Source organism: Hyperolius riggenbachi, chromosome 3 (assembly GCF_040937935.1).
Source record: "Hyperolius riggenbachi isolate aHypRig1 chromosome 3, aHypRig1.pri, whole genome shotgun sequence".
NCBI classification, from domain to species: Eukaryota; Metazoa; Chordata; class Amphibia; order Anura; family Hyperoliidae; genus Hyperolius; species Hyperolius riggenbachi.
Window position 1 is genome coordinate 125,140,516 of NC_090648.1, and position 22,907 is coordinate 125,163,422.

Consider the following 22,907-nt stretch of genomic DNA (forward strand, 5'->3'; position numbering starts at 1 on the left):
GGAAGATAGTTGGATGTGTGTACGGCTGGCAAATAACAAGACAACCAACTAATAACAGGTGGTTTACTAGTTCCAACCGTTGATGTATACAAGTCTTTTGAACAACTTTGTTGTTTATGAATGCGGACATGTGCAGTTTGTCGTTTAGCTTGCGCACATAGTATTTAAGTGAGTTGGTTGTTTAGTTGTACGGTTGGTTGTGCGTTATGTTGGACTTGTGTATAAGCCTTAACTGAAGCTGCGTAGCCCAGACAAAGCAGTGGTAATGTATTTTCTATTGATGAGCTCTAATTTGCCGCTCCAGCTGTAACTCTTCCACCTTCTTCCCATTTTGTATCAGCTGCCTTTCACCTTTTAGATTTGCTAGTTGTTTAGACCTCATATTTTCTAATGGATTATTAGGAACTCATGTTTAAGTTAGATTTAGATAGCTAGATAGTGCCCCAATACAGCAAGCAAACGGACTCTCCCTGATTCGGGTAGCTATGGATCTTGCCCCCACTTTTTCTGGTTTCAGCAGCAATCTGAGAATTCACTGTGCTGCTGCCCCCATTAGCTTTGTGCTACTGTATGCACTACGAAGCTATCACGTTTTATTCCCTGGCTCGGGCAATCAGTAGAAGGTATATCGCTCAGGTATGTTGGGGTTCACTAGAGTACGGGCAGATTTGCTGAAAGTGTTTAAACCTCTTAAGCTGAGTACCCACTAGCAGATTACGGCCAGATGGATTGGGGATCTTCCCCAACGAACGATCGTTCCCTGATCTATCTGGCCAAATCTTCATGCGTCTTTTGCACCGGCGGGAACAAACTATCATGTAAACAATCAATTACACGATTGCGGTGAAATCCACGCATGTCAGGATCGGAACGATCCTCAACAACTTAATCGGACATGTCGGTCATTTAGAAATGAACAATCGCCACAGGTGGTGTGTGTCGCTAAGCATTGTTTAATACATTTTTGTTAAACAATGGTTGCACGATATTGTGAAAAAATTGCTTGCAAAATCACTCGCGAAAAATAGCTCAGTGAGTATGGCCTTAAACACTGACCCGATTGTATGACAGGCACCAGAGCAGCTACAGCGAGACATCTGTCCATCTTATGCATGGAACATTTTTTATTTCTACAAAGCCTTGTTGTTGGAAATGTCTCTTATTATTGTTGTTGTTCTGCAGACTCCCACGCAGACAAGGCGGACCAGACAAGGGAATGATTCCACGGTGGTTATGCTTTGTGGCCCTGCTGCTGAGAATAGAGGTCAGAGGGTGGAATCAGCTGCCACGGAAGACTGTCCGCTACTCAGGTGAGACTTCTACCAGCTCTAACCGCCTCCCCTTCCTTCCCAAAATTTCCTTAACAGTGCAGCCTAATGAATTAGACAGCTGCAAGCAATGTTGCTGCACAGCCTCTGCCTTTGTGCTGCTGCTGAGCCTGACTGCTGTCACCTGTTTGTGTGCCTTAGGATCTACAGGGAGGTGATGTCATGCTGTAATTATACTGCCTCTGTCCCCTTGTGGCTTGTAAGCCAGTGACGAATGGCATGACCCATGGTAGAGATGGCTGAGAGCAATCTTTAGGGAGGCCCCCTGTGCATGTGTTTCTATAGTACTGTATGTTATTCTTAGTAATGCTCACTTGCTGGCCTATTTTAGGTGTCTCTGAAATTCGCCAGTCTTGGCACATTGGCATCTCCCACTACCTGACCTTAACGCTGGATGAGAGCCGCGGGGCGTTGTACGTGGGGGCACGGGAGTTCATATTCGCGCTGGATCTAACGAACATAGGAAAGGAGCTACAGCCTCCGGTAAGTGGTCTCCGTATTAAATCAGTCATTTGTTTTGGGGTTTGTTTGTTTTTTGTTGTTGTTTTTTTTATGCATAAATGGAACACGAGAAATGTATTTTTTTTTCCCCCCTGGCAGATTGTGTGGGAAGCCCCCAGTGACAGGAAGTCAGAGTGCGTGAATAAAGGAAAGAGCAATCTGGTAAGTTGATTTGTGCTGCTGTGTGGCTAGAAGGTTGACTGATGCATACAAAAGCTTATTGCCTGCAAACTGCTGATCGTATTTCAGAAAATTTGACCTACACCCTCCTGAGTATTGCAAAGGCTGAGCTATGACCAACAAAGTGTGTGTGTGTGTGTGTGTGTGTGTGTGTGTGTGTGTGTGTGTGTGTGTGTGTGTGTGTGTGTGTGTGTGTGTGTGTGTGTGTGTGTCACCCCCCCCCCCCCCCTTTTTGATTTCACCTTCAAAATACAGAATGCTGCATTTATTTTATTACCCAATCATGTGGTAACCGTGCAGATTCTGACTAGGAACTCTGTTAACAAACACTGGTGGAGGCGCCTTTGACAATATAAGCTGATTGCAATACCGTTAATGAGAAGTGTAACGTCTTACCTTCTCAGAAGATCAAACCATAAGTAAAGGAAAAAGTATGTTTATTGATGCACATAAGAAAACGTGTTTCACGGGTCTCTGCCCACTTCCTCAGGTCAATTACAAGTGCCTGCGATTATTCAGTCACGAATATGGGCACCTAAGATACGGAACTCTGTTAGGCTTTGCCCACACTAGGCCTACTGCCTGTTTCTCACAGAGGATGACAGCGGCCTAGTGGACATGCAGAATTAACCCATGCTTTCCTATGAACCTGTTCACACATGTCGGTCTGTTGTGATTCTGCTTACGCAAAAACCCAACTCTGGAGTGCCTGATGGCTATTTGCTGCCAGCCCCACATTACCTCTGTGTTCACTGATGTCTGCAGCATGATCTGCACCCCAAAAATGGCAGCTTACAAGTTGGACAGTTTATTACGTACATTTCACCTGTCACGGCTATGAATTGGTAATATTTTTTTTGTTCTAACTCCAGTTTATTATTCATTATTCCAGACCGAGTGCTTCAATTATATCCGCATTTTGCAAGAATACAATGAAACTCACCTCCTGACATGTGGGACATACGCCTTTCAGCCCAAATGTGCTTATATTGTGAGTACCATGTTCTCTCATGATTGCAGCTCCTCTGTACTGTAGTCATTATATTGTGAGTACCATGTTCTCTCATGATGGCAGCTCCTCTGTACTGTAGTCATTATATTGTGAATACCATGTTCTCTCATGATGGCAGCTCCTCTGTACTGTAGTCATTATATTGTGAATACCATGTTCTCTCATGATGGCAGCTCCTCTGTACTGTCGTCATTATATTGTGAGTACCATGTTCTCTCATGATGGCAGCTCCTCTGTACTGTAGTCATTATATTGTAAGTACCATGTTCTCTGATAAAGGAAGCTCCTTTGTGATGTAGTCTGAGGTACAGCTGAAGACCAGCCTGTCATTTGTTTATCCAGCTGCCACACACAGCCAACTGCAAGACAGACACAGTGATGCTTGTTCAATGATAGACATGGCCGCACCTCCTGCCCTGCCACTCACTAATTGTCCTGACTGAAAAGTCCCCACTTCACCCTGTGGCACGCCTATTTTCCTCTATAGTACATCTGAGAACATTGATAGCCATTACTGTTGCCTGGATATCTCTTTTAAGTGTTACAAAATCCCATTTCAGAGCTGGTGTAATGGCCTGACGTTCCTGGAAAAACCCTTTGGCGGATGTGATTGTTAACCTCAACTCCTAGGGCTTCCTGCCAATTTTGCCTGTAGCAGTGCATTCATTTTTTACAGTTAGAGAAGACTTTTGTACTTTCCACATAGTGTTGACTTTCATTATATTCTTTTGCAGGACCTGGCAACATTCACTCTAGATGGCGCTAACTTAGAAGATGGGAAGGGAAGATGTCCATATGATCCATCGACAGGCCACACAGGACTTGTTGTGGGTCAGTTCATAGCTACTTTGTACAGATCTTCTCTCTCCCACCCCAATTTGTGGCTAGGGCTAGACCTGGTTTCAGAAGATTCATGTTCAAGAAAAGAGAAGAGTTCAGTTAGAGCTACCTGTTAGGTTCAGGATAGAGGTGGTCGTTGCAAGGGGATAATTGTTGGTAGGGATAGGAAAGATTAAATCTTTGGGGTGAGGTTAGGCATTGGAAGGAGTTCTAGTGTTGAGGGGATTGATTAGTGTCAACCGATCAATGAGTCTTGTGAAAACGGCAACCGCTTTAGACTAACAGGAATACTGGATAAGAATCAAGTTGACAAAAGAGAATCATTTACCCTTTAGCTGCTAAAGCTACTGAGTTAAAGAGTACTTCCAGTGTAAAGGACTGAGCCTGTCATGTGAGGTCTTAATTTTGCAGGATTGGGGTGTGAAGCTCCGCCCCTCCAGCTGTAAGACAGGCGCAACCATTTTTCCAAAGCTCTGTGGCCACCCCCACCTGCTTTGCTGTGGCCCACCCCCATCTTTGCAGCCTCCAGTTACGCCACACCTGCCTAGCTGAGGGTAGGCCATGGCAAAACAGGTGGGGGTAACCCTGATCCTGGCAGCATTAAGACAGTCTTATGTCTGACACCACTAGTTGTAGTGCCATATATATGCAGGGTACATAGTGGCAGTGCGGATAACAATGCTGAGCAGTAACGGATGACAAGTAATTATCGGATTGCTGGAAGAGGACTTCTAGCCACCGCTGTTATTTACAACATGCTTGGCTCTTGGCGGTATTGTTAGAATGTTAATCAGTCAACTGAAGAGGAATGGGAATCAAGGTGAGCATTAGAAAGATTGGATTCTCCAGTGCGGTGGCTTAGTGTGCCTGGCAGCACTGCTGACGTGGGTTTACGTCCCTCTGTGTGTTTTTTTGCTTCCATGGAGAAACTCTGTATTGTTAAAGTGTCTGTTAACCTCTGAGCAGAGTGATCCTGAAGTGTGCTGGTATGATCTAATCCTGCTGGACTGTTCACCAATTGTGGAATTCACACAGTTGCATCCATCATTCATGTATTTCAGAGGGAGCTCTGTATTCCGCGACCTTGTTAAACTTCCTGGGCACGGAGCCAGTCATACAGCGCAGTGCGGGGCCGCACAACACAATGAAGACAGAATATCTGGCAACATGGCTGAATGGTGAGCCCCGACTTGTTCTGTCAGTATGGTGTCCTCCGGTGCACATAAAGCCCAAGTCCAGCTACAATCACATATGTTCATTTCACAATTTAATTTTTTGCCTCTACGGTTCCAAATAATGGTCTAGTCATCAGTTATCAAGCTTTCCACGATGTCTCTACTTTATTTCTGACACCATTTATATCATTGGTGACAGACTGTTCTATACCAACAAATCATTAAATAGTATACCAGGATCTGAATCTCGGAAGAACAGTGGATGGGTCCTAATGAGCCAGAGCTCAGCCACATCATTCGGAGACCAGTGCTGTGACTGATGCCACATTTGCAGCCTGAAGCTAATGGGAACCAAATGGAGAATGAGGTTATCCCTGGAGCTTTCAGGGGTCTGAGTGAGTGAGTATATGGGGATTGTGTGAAGGATTGGGGGTCACCTTTAACACCCTCCTTTTTTTTGGGTGTGATTCTCACGTCCTAATTTTGTCCCTAAAAATTCGGGGGCATGAGAGAGCTGCACTTAATCCCGATGCTGCGTGCCCACCGTTGTTGCCGCACGTACACCAGTGTAAAGTGAATGATTGCTCTATAGTAGGGATCATTCATTGAAAGTAAATTTTAACTTTTACCTTTTTTTTTGTGTCCCATTAAATAATAAAGGGCGGCCCCCCTCCCCCGCTAACTTTTAACCCCTACGCTGTTGCCTACCAATGTATCTGTACAGCATTGGGGTCTGCAAACGATGTGCCATATCGATCGCATTCAGTTGCTTCAGACTGGTGACAATGGTGTGCTACATGCCCCACTAGAGATGGAAGTATAGCATGTGGACAAGCCAAATAATGGATCTGGAGGTATTTTACAACTGTGGCACTTGTCATGTGAAAATTAGGAAGAGTGAAACATGAAAAGATGTATAATTTTTGTGTGAACGCCTAAATTTCACCAATATAATGTCTGTAGTATTAAACAATTCAAGGAAAAAATATTATCCTAAAAAATCTAGATTGTCCTGAAAAAAATCAATATATGCATTACTTTGGTGGCATAGGTAATACTTGCTGTATCAGTAGTGACAAATGGTCAGGAATCTTATGGGGTACAAATCCCAGAATAGGAAGTGGCTAAATTAGTTAGGATGCTGGAGGTTGATGGTTTGTAAAACTGGAGATGAGCCTTCATTAAGAACTGTGATCTGATCAGTATAGGTATGTTGCTCAATAGAGGCATGTGGCTGCTTTTATTACACATGACATCTGTCACAATGGACTCGGATCCTGTCAAGGTATATTAAGATGTTTTTCTTTGCTGGACTTGGGCTTTACATTTCATTCTGTTTTCTGCCTTGTTGTGCATGTCCCCATATTGCCCTTCCATTCTCCTATGCATTGCACGGCATTCATCTACTGGTGATGTGAATGTATGTTGCTAATTTTCTGTCTTCTTTGTTTCCAGAGCCAAACTTTGTGAGCTCCTCTCACATCCCGGAAAGTATGGACAATGAGATGGGGGATGATGATAAGATCTATTTCTTCTTCACTGAGCGAGCCCTGGAATATGACTGCTACAGCGAGCAGGTGGTCTCCCGGGTGGCCCGTGTCTGCAAGGTGAGGGGATCCAAGTAATCCTTCCTGTGGAGGTGGGAGAGGATGGGAAGCCCATGCAGTGGGGAAATATACTTGCCACAGAGATTATCAAGCAGTTGCTATTTGTTTTGTGCAGCGGTAGTTACACTGTGTGTAGGTGAGTAATGTGCAGACTCCAAAGGTTTGAAATGGGTGCCAATGGAATGTCTGTACTGTGCTCTAGAGAAGCACTCCATATGCTCTTGTCACCCAAGAATAGCCTTATTCTTGCACTCTGATAGAGGTGTGCAGTGTGGCCACCTAGAGGTACCTGGCTCTGATGCTTCTATGTTGACCCATCATTGGGATGGGTGTTCCTAGTGTGCAGGAGACAGGATCCAGAGGGGGTGGGGCCTTCCAGGATGTACACAGAAAGCAGCCCGATTCCTCACTGAGTGATCTGGAATGATGAATAGTCTTGGCCAAGCCCATTGTTTCTCCTTACTAGGGAGGGTCAATGAGATGCAAACAATTTTGAGTTGATGCAACATTATGAAAATGTATGCAGCTTGAAAATGGACCAATTTTACCTCAGCAGGATTTCTTTGGTTTATTTTCAAGCTGCATAAATTTGCATAATCATGCATCAACTCGAAATTATTTGCATTTCCTTGACCATCCCTACGCCTTACCTACATACAGAGGCTGGATTGTGTAAGGGTTAAGGGCTCTGCCTCTGACACAGGAGACCAGGGTTCGAATCTTGGCTCTGTCTGTTCAGTAACCCAACCTATTCAGTAGGAGAGCTTGGGCAAGACTCCCTAACGCTGCTACTGCCTATAGAGTGCGTCCTAGTGGCTGCAGCTCTGGAGCTTTGAGTTCCGACAAAAGAAAAGCACGATATAAATGTTCTGGTTCTGTGTCTTACCTAAGCACTTGTGATTTTAAAAGCTCTTGCTAATGTTCTCCTATGTGAGTGTTCACACTGGAGCGATGTGATTTGTTAAAATCACACTGGCATCTCTGGCATTTAAAAAGCTTTCGTAGTGTGAATCAGCCGTGTGTGTGTGTGTACAAGATTTTATTCTTTTTCTTCAGTGTAGTTCTCTGTAAGCGTATGAGAGAGAATGGCGCCGGAGACTTGGGCGCAGGACACAGCCAGTATATGGCTGATCCTGCTGCCGCACAGGTCCGGGCCGTGTTAATTACTATTCCCCCTCCAGGCCGACATGGATAGTGGGGGAATGAAATAATTTGGCTTCCAGCATTTGCTGGAAGCCGAATTATTGTTTTAAAAGCAACTTCAGATCCATCTTCTGACGGCGCTGAAGTTACTCCCTGTGCCTGCGATAGCCGTAGTTCCTATTACGGCCTATGGTGGCGCCGGCTGCGCCCAAGTCTCCTGCGCTGCTGCGCCCAAGTGTCCAGCGCTGGATTTACCGTGTTCGCTCTGTAACCCATTCCCATTCTGTGTCCTTTTTCTCTGCCACTTAGAAAATGGCAGTTATTCAGTGACTGCGCACTATAGGCCCATGTCTTCTCTTTCATCCAGTCCTCATAAGTCATCCCCAAGCTAACATATATACTAAAATAACATTTTGTCATCACTGCCTTAACCAGCTGGGCGTTACAGACGAGCTCAGCTCGTCCAGTACCGCCGCGCTGGATTGCTCAGGCCCTAATTGGCCGATTTGCATAATTTTTTTTCAAACACGCAGCTAGCACTTTGCTAGCTGCGTGTTTGTCCCGATCGCTAGGCTAGCTACATGTTAAAAAAAAAAAAAGAATTAGCCAAAAAAAACCTCCAGCGGCCATGCGCCACATATAATCAGAACGCTAGGGAGGTTAATACACTTGCAGAGCTTCCTACACATAAACACAGATTTCTCAGCCGACAAGCTCTAATCAGAGTTTTGATTGAGACTTCCTGCTTTTCCTCTTTTTTTTTTCCCACATGAGCTGTTGGTAACACAGTATTCTGCCTCTGTTGCAGGGGGACCTAGGAGGGGCTCGCACTCTGCAGAGGAAGTGGACCAGTTTCCTGAAGGCCCGGCTGGTGTGCTCCATTCCAGAGCTAAAACTTCATTTTAACCGGCTGCAGGCTGTGTACACGCTGCGCGCTGATCATTGGAGGTCCACACAGTTCTACGCTGTCTTCCAAGCACTCTGGTGAGATACACTACTGTAAAACTGAAACTTGTAGGGTTACAAAAAAAAGTTACATACTTGCGTCAGTAGGGGGAAGCCCTTGGATGCTGTCGAGGTGTTCCTGATGTCCAAGAGCCCGTCGTCCCCCTACATGTACGAGTGCAGCTGCATTGCACACACTAAGTTCTGCCTTCACCTGAACAGTAGCACAGAGCCGCTTGTGCAAGGACAAAAAGCTGTGCATGTGCAGCTTCATGCTACTGCACGGGCCGTACTCTGCCAGCACAGTGCAGCCGCACTTGTTCATGGAGGGGAGCGTGGCCGTGAACAGGAGGGGCGTAGAAAGCTCCAAACCCCCCCCCCCCCCCCCCCCCCGCCAGTACAGATTGTCAGTGAGATGCTGATAATTCTCACCTGCATGTAAGCTGTATGCAACTTGCAGTTGAGACAGTAAAATCAACAAGAATTTAATTTGGTTAACCCAGTTCCAAGCTGCATACAGCTTGCTGCATGCAAGCTAGAATTATTAACCTTTCATTTATGCCTAGAGCTAGGCTGTAACAAAACACTCAAACATGTTTTGCTGAAACCTTGGGCCAATGTCTCTTGTGTGCTTTTGTTTAGTACTGCACAGAAGAAGGTGTTGTTTGAAGCTCCATACACACACACGCCCTCACCAAAAGTTGCAGAAAGCAGTCGACTAACCTCGCGGAAACTACCAGCGATGCTGTTGAAAAGACTTGCCGTTTCCGCACACCAATATTGCAAGCGATAATCGTTTTTATACTACACCTGCAAGTGAAAATTACATGTCCGCATTCAGTAGAACAATGTCATTCAAACGATGTTGTACACATGTTGACTGCACGATATCTGCCCAACAGGTGATCCGGCAAATGGATTGGGCGAAATGCCCAATGTTAGCTGCTCGTTATTCTTGTTTGTGGCTACATTTTTGCACACAGTTGTCGTCCAACGCGGCAAAACCTGACGTTTGTCGGACGTTTCAAACTACTTTAGTGTGGGTATGAATCTTTAAAAGAAGATATTGGGTCCCAGGTGCCGTAGAGACCATGGAGATCTATTACATATGCTTTGGCATTGTCCAAAGTTACATAGATATTGGGGTACCATATTAGATACTATTGATACTGTTGTAAAGCAAAAAAAATTCCCAGAACGGTTCAATTTTGTGTATTGGGTTTGCTTACAGGTCTACCAATACCAGAGCATATTCAATTGATGGTTCATAGACTCCTATTTCAGGCAAAACTGCTCATTTTAAGATCCTGGAAGGATCCTAGTCCCCCATTAGCAGATACCTGGGTTAAACAGATAAATGAGTATCTAAAGATAGAAAAAATAATTTATGTTCATATAGGCGCTCCTCATAAATTTGATCTAATCTGGATGGCTGGACACTCCAGGGCTACCGGATCGTTCTTTAATCTAAGACAGAATTTTTGGAGGGCTTGCTTAATAAAGAAAGATTACTAATAGATATTTCCCATGTAAGTTTAGGACTGGTCATGTTATGTCATTGTTTGGGTTGATTTGCTATGTATGTTTGGAAGTTTAGCTGCTGCTCTGTTTGTAATGTGCTTCATACAATGTTTTTGTTATATTGTTCTATGCCTTTTTGACTTTTAATAAAGGCTGATTTTAAAAAAAAGAAGATATTGGGTCTGATTCACAAACTTTTTTTCTGTTGAATTATCTTGCCATGGTGTTTATTCTTTACCTGTAATGCAGGCAAACAGCTAATAAATCAGCACGCCATGCGAGTTATGCACACTAGTGGCAGCGTAGCATGCGTTACGTCACTACCACGCGCAGCTAGTGAAGGCTGATTTATTAGCACAAGTAACAGCAGTTTATTTACGCGGTTTGCCTGCTTTACAGGTAATAAATCAACCCCCTTATTTGATACTCACTCACTATTTTCCTCTCCCTAACTGACTTTAACTCATAATGTATCTCTCCTTATTTGTTCATCTCATACATTGGCTCTCCTGAAAAATAAGTAAGCTTTGGGAATCAACCCCATTATTTTCTATTCTGTTAGAATTTGCCATGTTCCTATCCCTTCTATTATGCTTGGGCATATGGCAAATAATTTGTTTGTGTGTTCTTGCAGGCTAATGGTCTCTTGTCATTGCAGGGGTGATGTTGCGGTCTCTGCCGTCTGTCAGTACGACATCCAGGACATCCAGAACGTGTTTGATGGGCCGTACAAGGAATACCGCGAGCAGGCCCAGAAGTGGGGCCGCTACTCTGACCTCGTGCCCACTCCCCGGCCTGGATCTGTAAGTCTAGCTTAATTACTAATTAATGTTGGAGATGTAAGGCATGTAAGCTGCAGTCACTGACCTCATATGAACTGAGCAGGGAGAGAGCGGGAACAGACTGCTCATCCCCTGAGACAAAGCCAGGAAAACTTGCAGCGGCACAATGAACTATTTGTGGTGACTTACCATTTCGGCTTGCTACAAGAAACATCTGAAAAGGCCATTATTTTCAATAAGTGGTGGAGTTTCTTCTCTTTAGTTCTTTTTGATGATGTCTCTCGAAATGGAGTATTTAAACCAAAAGTTACAAAGCCTCTTCAGGATGAGAGTCCAATACACTGAACAGCACTTAAATTCGAAATTCTCTGTTCTTATTCTGAACATTTCTAAAGTGAGTCTGACCATCACTTTTTTTATAGTTTTGTGACAGTGGAAAAGTGACACAGGCTAAACCTTATGTAACAGGTGAGGTTTTCCTAGTGTGCTGTTTCTTTACGGCCTGGTGACACAGAGTGATTACACAGTAGGTCTGCAGACTGGCTCAGCTGCTGTGGACGGCTCTAGGACCAGCTGCCACAGAGGAATTGCACAGCTGCTACAAACGCCATTAAACAATTGGTGACCCGCAAGAAGTAGAGCTGCTCAAAAGGTTGCTTTTCATTTAAAGTTGATGCCAATTTTATGTTTTTACCAAGATTGGAAATGGACCAATGAAAATCATTAGTCACTGCATTTGATTGATTTGATTTTGTTAACATAAAAATGTACTTTAACTGGAAATAACTGGAAATCATTAGCATCTTCACCACGCCTACCTGCTTAGAGATAAGGAGCAGTCACTGTGTTGGATCCATGGTAGCCTGTGTGACAAGATAAGACCAAGAGCCAAATGGTGCAGTAATATTGGATATGGAAAAAGAGTAGTTCTACTCACAGAGGTGGGCTGCAGAATCTGCCACCACCGTATATAGTCTACGGGGAAGAAAATGTCCCCGCTCGGTATCTCCGGTATGGCCGGAACTGGATGGTCGCTCTCCTGGGATCCTTACCGGCTGTGGATAATATCACACCACTGGGAAGACTACATCCTCAACACCTACCTGCTGCACATGATGTGGCCTATGTGACTTTTTCACTACGCAGGAAAACGATTATATGACTTTTAGGATACAACCTCACCTATATTACAAATCCAGGAAAACCACAGCAATGATTGCATCAACACTTGGGGGCATATGCATGCAATTCACTTTTTCATCTGAGTTTTCTCCTAGCAGATAATTTTTTTTTATCTTCGATTTTAAATTTAAATCTAGCACTTTTCAACTAAAAAAGTAGGTGAAAAGGTACTATCAAAATTATTTGGAGTATTTTCTTGCTTTCTGGTGGCTTAAAATGCATTTTATTGACAAGTTTAAAGAGAACCCGAGGTGGGTTTGCCAAATCCTATTAGGACACAGAGGGGTGTTCTGTATACAATGACCAGCCTCTGTGTCCTTGCATTGTGCCTCCAGCTGTTTGTATGTATACTCTGTGTATACTCTGTACAGTGCTGCAAATGATGTCTATATAAATACTAAATAATAATAATAGTGGCTCTGGTAGGTGTTAGAATGTGAGCAACCTTAAGTAATAGTGATAGGATTATGTACTCTGTAAAGTGCTGCAGAAGATTTCAGGGCTACATTTTGAATGTATGACGAAAGGTATTTATAAGTACAAAAGCCAGCCGGCAGGTGAGGTTACTGTAATGCTTGCATAGGAGATATCCATTCTGATGTTGACTGGCTCTGCAGTTGAATGATTGTAGCAATGATGTAAACCTGTGTAGAGCTGCAGCAACCTGCTCGCATTACCCTGATGTCAGCATTATTCAGATTTGCTCTGCTCCGGTTCAGTCTAGCGGAGTCTGATTGGCTGTGAGGCGGAATGACTGCTGGGCTGCCCTACCTCTTATCAGAAATATACACTCTGTGCTGCTGGAGATTATTGATGGGTGCTGGTAGAGAAACAGGAGCTGGCAGTTGTGGCTTAAACTAAACATCTAAAGCATGTGTGTTTGTTCAGTTTTTCTGCAGTTGTGATTTGTTATGAAAATATTTTTGTATTTTTTTTTTTCCAGTGCATCACAGACTTCCACAAGCGTCACGGAATGATGAACTCGCTTGCGCTTCCAGATAACACCCTCAATTTTGCCAAGAAACACCCTTTGATGGATGAGCAAGTCCAGCCTGTTAATGGGCGCCCTCTGCTGGTCAGGAAAGGAGTTAACTTTACCACACTCGCAGTGCAGACTACTACAGGGCTCAATGGGGAACTCTATGATGTCCTGTTCATTGGCACAGGTGAGCTTTATATCATGAGGCCTGATGAACAGCAAGGCTAGGTTGTATTCCTTTCTTTTGCTTGAAAGCATATTGGCTAAGATTGTATGAGCAGATTATGAGCCTTTTTATTTTATTTATTTATTTATTTTTCCCCTCCAGGAAATGGTTGGCTGAACAAAGCAGTTAGAACGGGTTCCTCCGTACATTTGATTGAAGAGCTTCAGATGTTTGATAAGCCATATCCAGTGCACAGCCTTGTACTGTCCAGCCAGATGGTAAGCATGTCTATGGGGTCCTTCTTACCTACACATTCACTGCAATTTCTAGCTCCCTATGGGAGGCACTGCGGATCATAACCCAAAGTGAGAGGGATAGGGAGGCTGACCTATGTATTTCCTGATTTCCTGTTAAACAATGCACATTGCCTGGCTCTCCTGCTTATCCTCTACGTCTAATACTTTTAGCCATAGACCCTGAACAAGCATGCAGGTCAGATGCCAAAAATCTGAGATTAGCTGCATGCTTGTATCAGGTATGTGATTCAGACCCTACTGCAGCCAGAATGACTGCCAGGTTGGTATTGTTTAAAGTCAGTGCAGTTTCTAGGCTAAAATGCACCCAGGGCGAGGGTGTAAAAATTGCCTCCCCCCCCCCGGAAGCAAGGTATGGGTGCCCGCAGTATAGGTTAGCCAGGTCTAGTTGCACTTAATATAGGTCCCCCCAGTAAAGGTAGCCAAGAATAGGTACCCCAGTATAGGTAGCCAGCTATAGGTCCCCCCAGTATAGGCAGCCTGGCATAGGTGAGCCAGTATAGTTGCCCCCGCTATAGGTTAGCCAGGTAGGTGCCTCCAGTATAGGTAGCCAGTATAGGTGCCCCCAGTATATGTTAGATAGGCAGGCACCCCCGGTATAAGTTAGATAGGTAGGTGCCCCAGTACAGGTTAGCTAGGTGGGTGCCTCTAATATAGGTAGCCAGAATAGTTGCCCCCAGCATAGGTCAGATAGGTAGGTGCCCCCAGTATAGGTTAGTTAGGTAGGTGCCTCCAATATAGGTAGCCGGTAAAATTGCCACCTGTATAGGCTAGCTAGGTAGGTAGGTGCCCCCAATACAGGTTAGATAAGTAAGTGCCCCAGTATAGGTTAGATAGGTAGCTGCCCCCCAGGATAGGTTAGATAGGTAGCCTCCCCCCAGTATAGGTTAGATTAGGTAGGTGCCCCCCAGTATAGGTTAGATTAGGTAGGTGCCCCCCAGTATAGGTTAGATAGGTAGCTGCCCCCAGTATAGGTTAGATTAGCTAGGTGCCCCCCAGTATAGGTTAGATAGGTAGCTGCCCCCCAGTATAGGTTAGATTAGGTAGCTGCCCCCCAGTATAGGTTAGATAGGTAGCTGCCCCCCAGTATAGGTTAGATAGGTAGCTGCCCCCCAGTATAGGTTAGATTAGGTAGGTACCCCCCAGTATAGGTTAGATTAGGTAGGTGCCCCCCAGTATAGGTTAGATAGGTAGCTGCCCCCCAGTATAGGTTAGATTAGCTAGGTGCCCCCCAGTATAGGTTAGATAGGTAGCTGCCCCCCAGTATAGGTTAGATTAGGTAGCTGCCCCCCAGTATAGGTTAGATTAGGTAGCTGCCCCCCAGTATAGGTTAGATTAGGTAGCTGCCCCCCAGTATAGGTTAGATTAGGTAGCTGCCCCCCAGTATAGGTTAGATTAGGCAGCTGCCCCCCAGTATAGGTTAGATTAGGTAGCTGCCCCCCAGTATAGGTTAGATAGGTAGCTGCCCCCCAGTATAGATTAGATTAGGTAGGTGCCCCCCCCCCCCCAGTATAGGTTAGATAGGTAGCTGCCCCCCAGTATAGGTTAGATTAGGTAGCTGCCCCCCAGTATAGGTTAGATAGGAAGGTGCCCCCCAGTATAGGTTAGATAGGTAGGAGCCCCCAGTATAGGTTAGATTAGGTAGGTGCCGGCAGAGAGCGTCCCTCCCCCCTCCCTGATAGCGGACACATCGGTGCGGAGGACAGAGGCAGAGGGGACAGCACAGCAGCAGTGTCTGTGAAGAGGCGCCGATCCAGGTGGCAAAGCACGCAGGGCGGGTCACCAGGCAGGGGAACACAGACAGACGCATCGCCGTGGCGTGAAGACAGCCAGGACTCCACGGCGCTCTTCCTCTCCTGCAATACCGCTACAGACGTCAAGTGACTGTCATCACGCGCTGACGTCAGAGCGGAAGGAGAATGCTGCAGGACGCCCAGGAGCCAGGAGTGTGGGAAGGATGGTGATCGCGCTTGTGTACTTTCATTCGCCTGCACCGTGCATCACCTGTCCTGTTCAGCAGCTCCCTCAGTCAGTGTCTTCCTGCCGGCGCCCCCCTTCCTGTCCTGTCAGTCTGCGCTCAGTGCGGTCGCCCGGCCCGCACGGTGGAAAAAACGGCCCTGTTTAAAGTGCATCTGAACTCAGAGCGTCCTCTCTCTCTAAAAGATACACAACAGCATAATAACCGTTAAAGAAAAACATTTCTTTGTTACAGCTGATATAACTGTTCCTACTTCCTTTCATGGAAGCAGACATATTGTTAACATCCTGTACTTTCAAATGAGCTTATCTGCTGTGGAAGTAAGATGACACGGAGAGATAAAATTACGACTTGTGATTAGACACAAATGAGGGGAAAGAGACTGGATAAACTCTCTAAATACGTAGAGGATGCAATGCTCTATGTTTACCTTCTGTCCTGTGCAAGAGTTCAGGTCCACTTTCATGTGAAAGTGGAGCCACGCCTCCAGTTCATAATGCCAGTGTGTACGTGAGGCTTGTGGTGTTTAGAGCAATTATGGTGGAGCCGCAGGAACTTTGTAGACTGGAAACCCAGCTTATCAGGGGCTCTACAAATACTTATTTCCTGTCTCAGGGACACAACTAGAATTTGGGGTAAGTGAGCTTATTAGCTGCTCTAAACAGGGGTCCCGATGGACGACTATCACAACTCAGCATACACAATAAATCCAGCACAATGTGAGGACACGGATGGCAATAAAGACCTAACCGTGATTTTGACCTTAGTTTTGGAAAAACAATTGTAGTTTAGGACTAGTCATTTTTGATGATTCAATAACTGTGTCTGTGTAGTAAATCCCTCCCAGGCTGGCCTCCTCTTATGGCTTCTTGTCTCTCTTGCAGTCCTTTCTCTTTGCTGGCTCCCCCTCTGGCCTGGTACAGCTGCCCCTAGCAGACTGCAGTAAATACAGATCCTGTGCAGACTGTGTGCTGGCTCGGGACCCCTTCTGTGCATGGAACGTCAACCTCAGTCGCTGTGTCCACTCTGAGGAGAACTATGGGTGAGTGATGGCCACATGCACCATGATGACTGTAACACCCTGTGTGCTGGAAATGTGTGTGACACGGATTGTGTTCCTTCTAGGGATCTGCTGCTTCAGGATATTGAGAGCTCTGATACATCCATGTGCGAGATCCAGTTTACAAAAGCAGGTAAGTTGTGCATCATTATTCATTGTATTTATTTTTTCTTGTTAGAAAGGGGCTTTGAAACCTTTTTTCTACTGTACACACATGCTTTGTTGTTAGGGGCTTCCTAGGTCTTCCATGTATTCATAGAGATGGCTGGTTTGCTAGAATGCAAGATGGCAGTAGACATAGCTTGGCAGTGTATATCAATTTAAAGAGTACCCAAGGTGAACCTTGAATCAAAAGTTAAATAGTTGCCTAAATAAAGGTAAGCTTCTGGATCCTCCAGAGGCTTTCCAGGCCACCCTCCAGCCCCCCATTGCTGAGTGCGGACCCCAAAAGATTCCGACAAGCTCCTATCTGATTCTAGGCTTGCAACCGTGCACTCTTTAAGCACGAGCGTGGCTGTACTGCACCAGCGCAAGCATGGCCACACCTACACAGTAAGCTAGAGCCATTCATGCAGCACAGCCATGCCTGTACATGAAGAGGAGCGCAGTGGCGATGTTCATGAGGGTCCCGGGCCGGGCGGAGGACAACGTGGATCATTCAGATGATTTCCTCTCCTTTGGTTAGTCTTAAACGTTTGACCTGAGGTTCTCTTAAGTGGATTTATGTTTTGTTTTGTTTTTTTACCAGCTTGCTGACCACATAGTTAAAATTCATTGTTACTACAGTGGGTACAGGAAAGTATTCACATTTTGTTGCTTTGCGGTCTTATTTACTTCTCTTCTGAGATGTGGCTGTTACATCTTGTTTTTGTCCCCCTTTCCTTGTTTGCTATAGCTTGCATTAAGTATGTACAGCTAAAATGTATGGGTATTAGTCTTTATTTCATGCTGCAAAGCATCACAGTGTGAATGTTCTCAAATGGGTGACTCTTCTCTGCGAGTAATGCAACAAACTGTCGTGAAGTTTTAACATGTACTCTGCTTGAAATAAATGGAAATGACTTAGTGAAAACATCACAACTGGGTGAGCCCCGGTTCTTTGCATTACCTGGATTTGTTGCGCTGTCCCGTGCCCTCGCAGTCACGATTGGATCCCCCTGTCCCCCTCTTCCAGCTACTTTCACTTTGCTGACAGGCCTGGCCACACGTAGCCTTCTACGCATTCCTGTGCTGGGTGCTATTGCCGACAGGAACGTGTAGGAGACGCAAGGTCAGGCCTGTGCAGGCGCCGTAAGCCTGTCGGCCAAAAAATGTAAGTAGCTGACGGCGGGGGACAGGAGGATCCGATCGTGACTGTGAGGGCACAGGACTGCTGCAGGGGGCTGGGAGAAGCGCCAGGTGAGTAAAACTGATTTTCTTTTTCTAGGCTTAAAGGAAAACTGTAGGGAGGCTGCCATGTATTTTTTTTTCCCTTTTGTGCAATACCAGTTGCTTGGCAGCCCTGCAGATCTATGTGGATGCAGCAGTGTCTGAATAACACCAGAAATAAGCAGCTAATCTTGTCACTTCCAACATTGTCAGAAACACCTGATCTGCTGCATGTTTGTTCAGGGTCTATGGCTAAAAGTATAAAGACAAAGGATCAGCAGGATAGCCAGGCAACTGAAATTGCACAAAAGGAAAAAAAACATGGCAGCCTCCCTACAGTTGTCCTTTAAGGATCCCTTTAAGGACTGTCTTTTTGTCTTGTTTTTTCCATAATAAACTTTTCCAAATATAATTACTTATGCCTTTTTTTTCTCTCCAGTAAAACCCTTGTCAAGAAACCTCACTGTGGCCATTGGAACAAATGTTGTTCTTCCCTGTGAGTTGACATCCAACTTGGCTCAACCTGTGTGGACCTTTAATGGGCGGGAATTGTCCCAGGAAGACAATGAATCTGTGCTGTATGACATTACCCTGCAGGCTCTAGTCATTCTTGGTGTTAGTTTCCACCACTCTGGAACATACTATTGTTATTCAGTTGAACAGGGGACCCGTTTTGCATCCGAGCGCTACGAGTTAAGCGTTGTGGCTTCCCCTTCTCTCACGTTGGAATCCCGTGCCCCCATGGACGGTTTGGGTTTGGTATGGATGATGGTAATTGCACTTGGAGCAGTGTGCTTGGCCTTGTTTCTGGCTGTGGTTTACTTAAGAAGAAAGCTGCAGGATGAGATGGAGAAAGGATCTAAATCTCTTGAGAACACGCTTGTGTATCCTATCCAGTTGCCTTCTCAACCCAAAATGACCAAGTGCCTGCCCAGTGCAGACTCTGATGAAAAACTCTGGGACCCAACCTCTTTTTATTATTCTGATGGCTCACTTAAAATAGTCCCTGGTCATGCACTGTGCCAAAACAGCACTGGTTCTTCCTCTCCTTCTGGAAACGGGATCCCTGGTCAGCCACTGCCATCACCTCCTCTTCACTCTCCCAACCACATGCTGCTGTCAGGAGTAAGAGGATCCAGCAGCAATGGCTATATACGGCTCAATTTGGGTGGTGGAATGGGGGAGGATCGCCCTCCACTTGGAGAGCTTAACGAGGAACTGAGGTGGAAACTGAAACAAAGACAGACTTTGCCAGACTCCAACCCTGAGGAATCCTCAGTGTGACACCACCTGTCACCACCTGCACACTTTGCACTGTTATGTTTTTTTGTTTTTCCTGAACTACCTCAGGGACTGGAGGCTGGGGGGGGAGGGACGCAGCCAAATTTTTTTTTCTCTCCCTCAATGTCTCCACTAATGGTCTACAGATTTATGAACGTGAGGAAAAGACCTAAGCGGCTCCCTTGTTGTTCCAGTGTCATTGCTCACCACTTACTGACTTCTGAGAGACTTGTAAAAGTTCAGTATTTTGTGAATCTTTCTTGTAAGATTTGGCACACTCATGGGTGATGTAAAAACTAGTGTGACTATTCTGCCTTCCTTTCCTAAAGCCTGCAGCCAGGGCAGCAATAACAGATGGAGAACTCAGCGGCACGATAACTCTGCACTGCGCTCAGCAATCATTAACCACTACATGCCAGGCTTGCTCTGGCATCGTTGGCAGTAAAATCTTCACTACTGTGATCTCCAGCTTTTGTGTCCTGCGTTTACAAGCCTGCCATACGATGACATCCATTTTTATGACATGACCACTTATTTCCGCTTGTAGATATGTATATGAGAACGGGACATGGCAATCTTTTGGCACTCAACACAAAAACGCCTTTGGTTCTAATTAATTTTTGTATCTCTTTATGTTGAGTGTACAGAAATTGCTTTGACCCTTTTGTGCTCCATTCCACTCTCCACAGGACAAGCTGACATTGCTGATAGTCATTGAAACTTATAGGAGAAAATCTGTGGTTACCAAGACAACTCTAAAATTATAGGATAGTATCTGTGGTTACTAAGACAACACTAAACACAAGTTAGCATGACCAGCCTAGCCTGTTGACTTACTGGTTGCTACTTGGCACCTTTTAAACACTAAACTTCAAGCTTCCCTTGGGTGACTTAAAGCGACCCACAGTCAAAAATTACACTTTCCAAAAATCAATGGGGTGCATGTTGGTATTACCAAATCATATGATATGTTTCAAATCTCCTTCTTTTCTTCCTACGAATTAAAAAAATGCTCTTTATATTACTACTTCCTGTGACTTCGAGGAATAGGAAGTAGAAATCAAGATGGCAAAGTGAAGCGGATTAGAGCTGCAATGCCCTTTTTTAATTAGAGACCTATGGGCAGCACGGCGGTGTAGTGGTTAGCGCTCTCACCTTGCAGCATTGGGTCCCTGGTTCATATCCCAGCCAGGTCAACATCTGCAAGCAGTTTGTATGTTCTCCCCGTGTCTGTGTGGGTTTCCTCCAAGCACTCTGGTTTCCTCCCACATTCAAAAAACATACAGATAAATTAATTGGCTTCCCTCTAAATTGGCCCTAGACTATGATACATGCACTACATGATACATACATAGACATATGACTATGGTAGAGATTAGATTGTGAGCCCCTCTGAGGGACAGTTAAGTGACAAGACATTATATACTCTGTACAGCGTGCGTAAGATGTCAGCACTATATAAATAATAATAATTCAGTGTGTTTTCTTGAACTTGTTAGCCTGCTGGGCTTAGATCATTCATTTAGATCAGCACCAAGTCGCAACTGATATAGAACCCCCTCATTCCATTAACACACATGGCTGCTGCCACCACATGGACTGTGCCTTACTGAATCTTGTGTAGAATGACTTTAGATGTTGGTCTGCTTTGAATACTAAGTGCTATGGAGGCTGCTTTCTTGACCTCCTTCTAAAAATGCCTTGACTGACTGTTTTGTTAAAATGACTTTCTTGTGCTGCATTCTTCTCCCAGTTCAGTAGTTCAGAAACCATTATAGTCAGAACACACCTGAACTGTAAATTAGCTCTAGAATAATGCTTCATACACACTTGAGATAAAAGTCTTTGGAAAATGAAAGATCACAGACCAATCTTACCACCCTTCATGTAGTATGAGAGCCATACTCTACACAGTCTATTCTATGGAGCTGAACTCCCCATCAGATAAAATCTTTGCAAGATGCTGCACACAAAGATGCCCGTACACACTCAAAAGATCATTATCTGCAAAAGATCTGTTCCTGCAAAAGATCCATTCCTGCAAAATGCATTCATAGTCTATGAGATCTGCAGATCCTCATACACACTTGGTTTAACAGACAATCATCTGCAGATCAAATCCACCAGGATGGATCTTCAGATCTGCAGATGATTGCCAGATATGCAGATGAATATCAGTTAAACCAGGTGTGTATGAGGATCTGCAGATCTCATAGACTATGAATGCATTTTGCAGGAATGGATTTTTTGCAGGAACAGATCTTTTGCAGATGATGATCTTTTGTGTCTGTACAGCATCTCTGTGTGCAGCATCTTGCAAATATTTCTGTCTGATGGGGAGTGCAGCTCCATAGAATAGACTGTGTAGAGTATGGCTCTCATACTACATGGAAGGGGGTAAAATTGGTCTGTGATCTTGCATTTTCCAAAGACTTTTATCTCAAGTGTGTATGAAGCATAAGTATGAACATTCCAGGAACAGCATTCCATACAGGAAATTTGAATATTTTCTAGAAGGAATTCAAAAAGACTCAATAGATTAGTATACTCGAGACAAGTCTCAACCAACTGGCATGCCTGAGTGATAACGGGGACTTTGCATTTGGTGGGTTTTGAGGCTATTTGAATATTTACTGAGCCTCCAGTGATGTGTAGCAGCCTTCCTGCATCACTTAGCGGGCTCCTATCGGCTTCTGGCGTTCGTGCATGCATGTCGGGAGTGTCATGTGACCTGATGCAGGTCAGCTGACACACCGACTTCTGTGCACGGGGGAAGCCGGAAAGCTGCTAGCAGCCCCTAGGTGATGCGGGAAAGCGAAAAGGAGGTGTGGTAAGTATTTTGGCAAGCAGGTGTATCCGACATTAGGTGATCCCTGCCGATGCCAGATATTAGGGACTCTGCTGTATATTGGTAGCTCCTGTGCTCTCCCTATGTTACCGGTAATGTATAGAGGACTCGCTCTACACCTTCTCAGCCTACCAGTACTAGTGTTGTTGGGTAGATTTCTTCATCGTGGTTCTGTAGAAGAAACCAAAGTTGATTCCTTTGCTTTAGGTGGAGTTGCTATTTAGTGGAGAATATTAGTGAGTGATGCTAGCCAGGTCCTGTGGAGCAAGTGGCATATATGCAAGTCATAAGGTCACCATTTGTTGGCCAATGATTGATGCTTAATCTGTGGTGTAGCTGAGAACCTGTGTTTGTGACCTCTTCTAGAAAGTCATCTGAACATATCCAAACTTTATTGTAAAATTATAAATGGCGGCAGTCTCCTGGTAAATGTAATCTGCCCTCTAACACCCCGACCAATCCCCCCCATCACTTTTTGACCTGTACATGTGGATAACATCCAAGATGACTGCTTCAGTCACGTAATGTTGATGCAGCCCAGGCTGTTTGCTGAGTGTTCGTGTAAATGAATTTTTCTTCAAGGCGCATGAAACTGAATGTGAGGATGTAGTAATATTTATAAATATGTTTTTAAATGTCTTAAGCTGGGACAATCCTTCCAGAATACCACTTCTTAAGTGTCCTCCCAGTCACATAT

At 44.9% G+C, this 22,907-nt stretch overlaps 1 protein-coding gene across 1 annotated transcript in view; it reads left to right on the forward strand.

Annotated features, from left to right (window-relative positions):
• Positions 1-21,240, forward strand: part of LOC137562997 (semaphorin-4C-like) — a 56,026-nt gene extending 34,786 nt beyond the window's left edge. Inside the window, exons 2-15 of the mRNA XM_068274895.1 lie at positions 1,183-1,310; positions 1,660-1,811; positions 1,929-1,991; positions 2,902-3,000; positions 3,756-3,852; positions 4,923-5,039; positions 6,492-6,643; positions 8,595-8,770; positions 10,911-11,055; positions 13,160-13,382; positions 13,524-13,639; positions 16,538-16,695; positions 16,779-16,846; positions 18,521-21,240. Of these exons, the coding sequence (XP_068130996.1) occupies positions 1,217-1,310; positions 1,660-1,811; positions 1,929-1,991; positions 2,902-3,000; positions 3,756-3,852; positions 4,923-5,039; positions 6,492-6,643; positions 8,595-8,770; positions 10,911-11,055; positions 13,160-13,382; positions 13,524-13,639; positions 16,538-16,695; positions 16,779-16,846; positions 18,521-19,365 (2,505 nt within the window). The 5' untranslated portion in view covers positions 1,183-1,216 and the 3' untranslated portion in view covers positions 19,366-21,240. The remainder of the gene's footprint in view (positions 1-1,182; positions 1,311-1,659; positions 1,812-1,928; positions 1,992-2,901; positions 3,001-3,755; positions 3,853-4,922; positions 5,040-6,491; positions 6,644-8,594; positions 8,771-10,910; positions 11,056-13,159; positions 13,383-13,523; positions 13,640-16,537; positions 16,696-16,778; positions 16,847-18,520) is intronic.
• Positions 21,241-22,907: the final 1,667 nt, after the last annotated feature.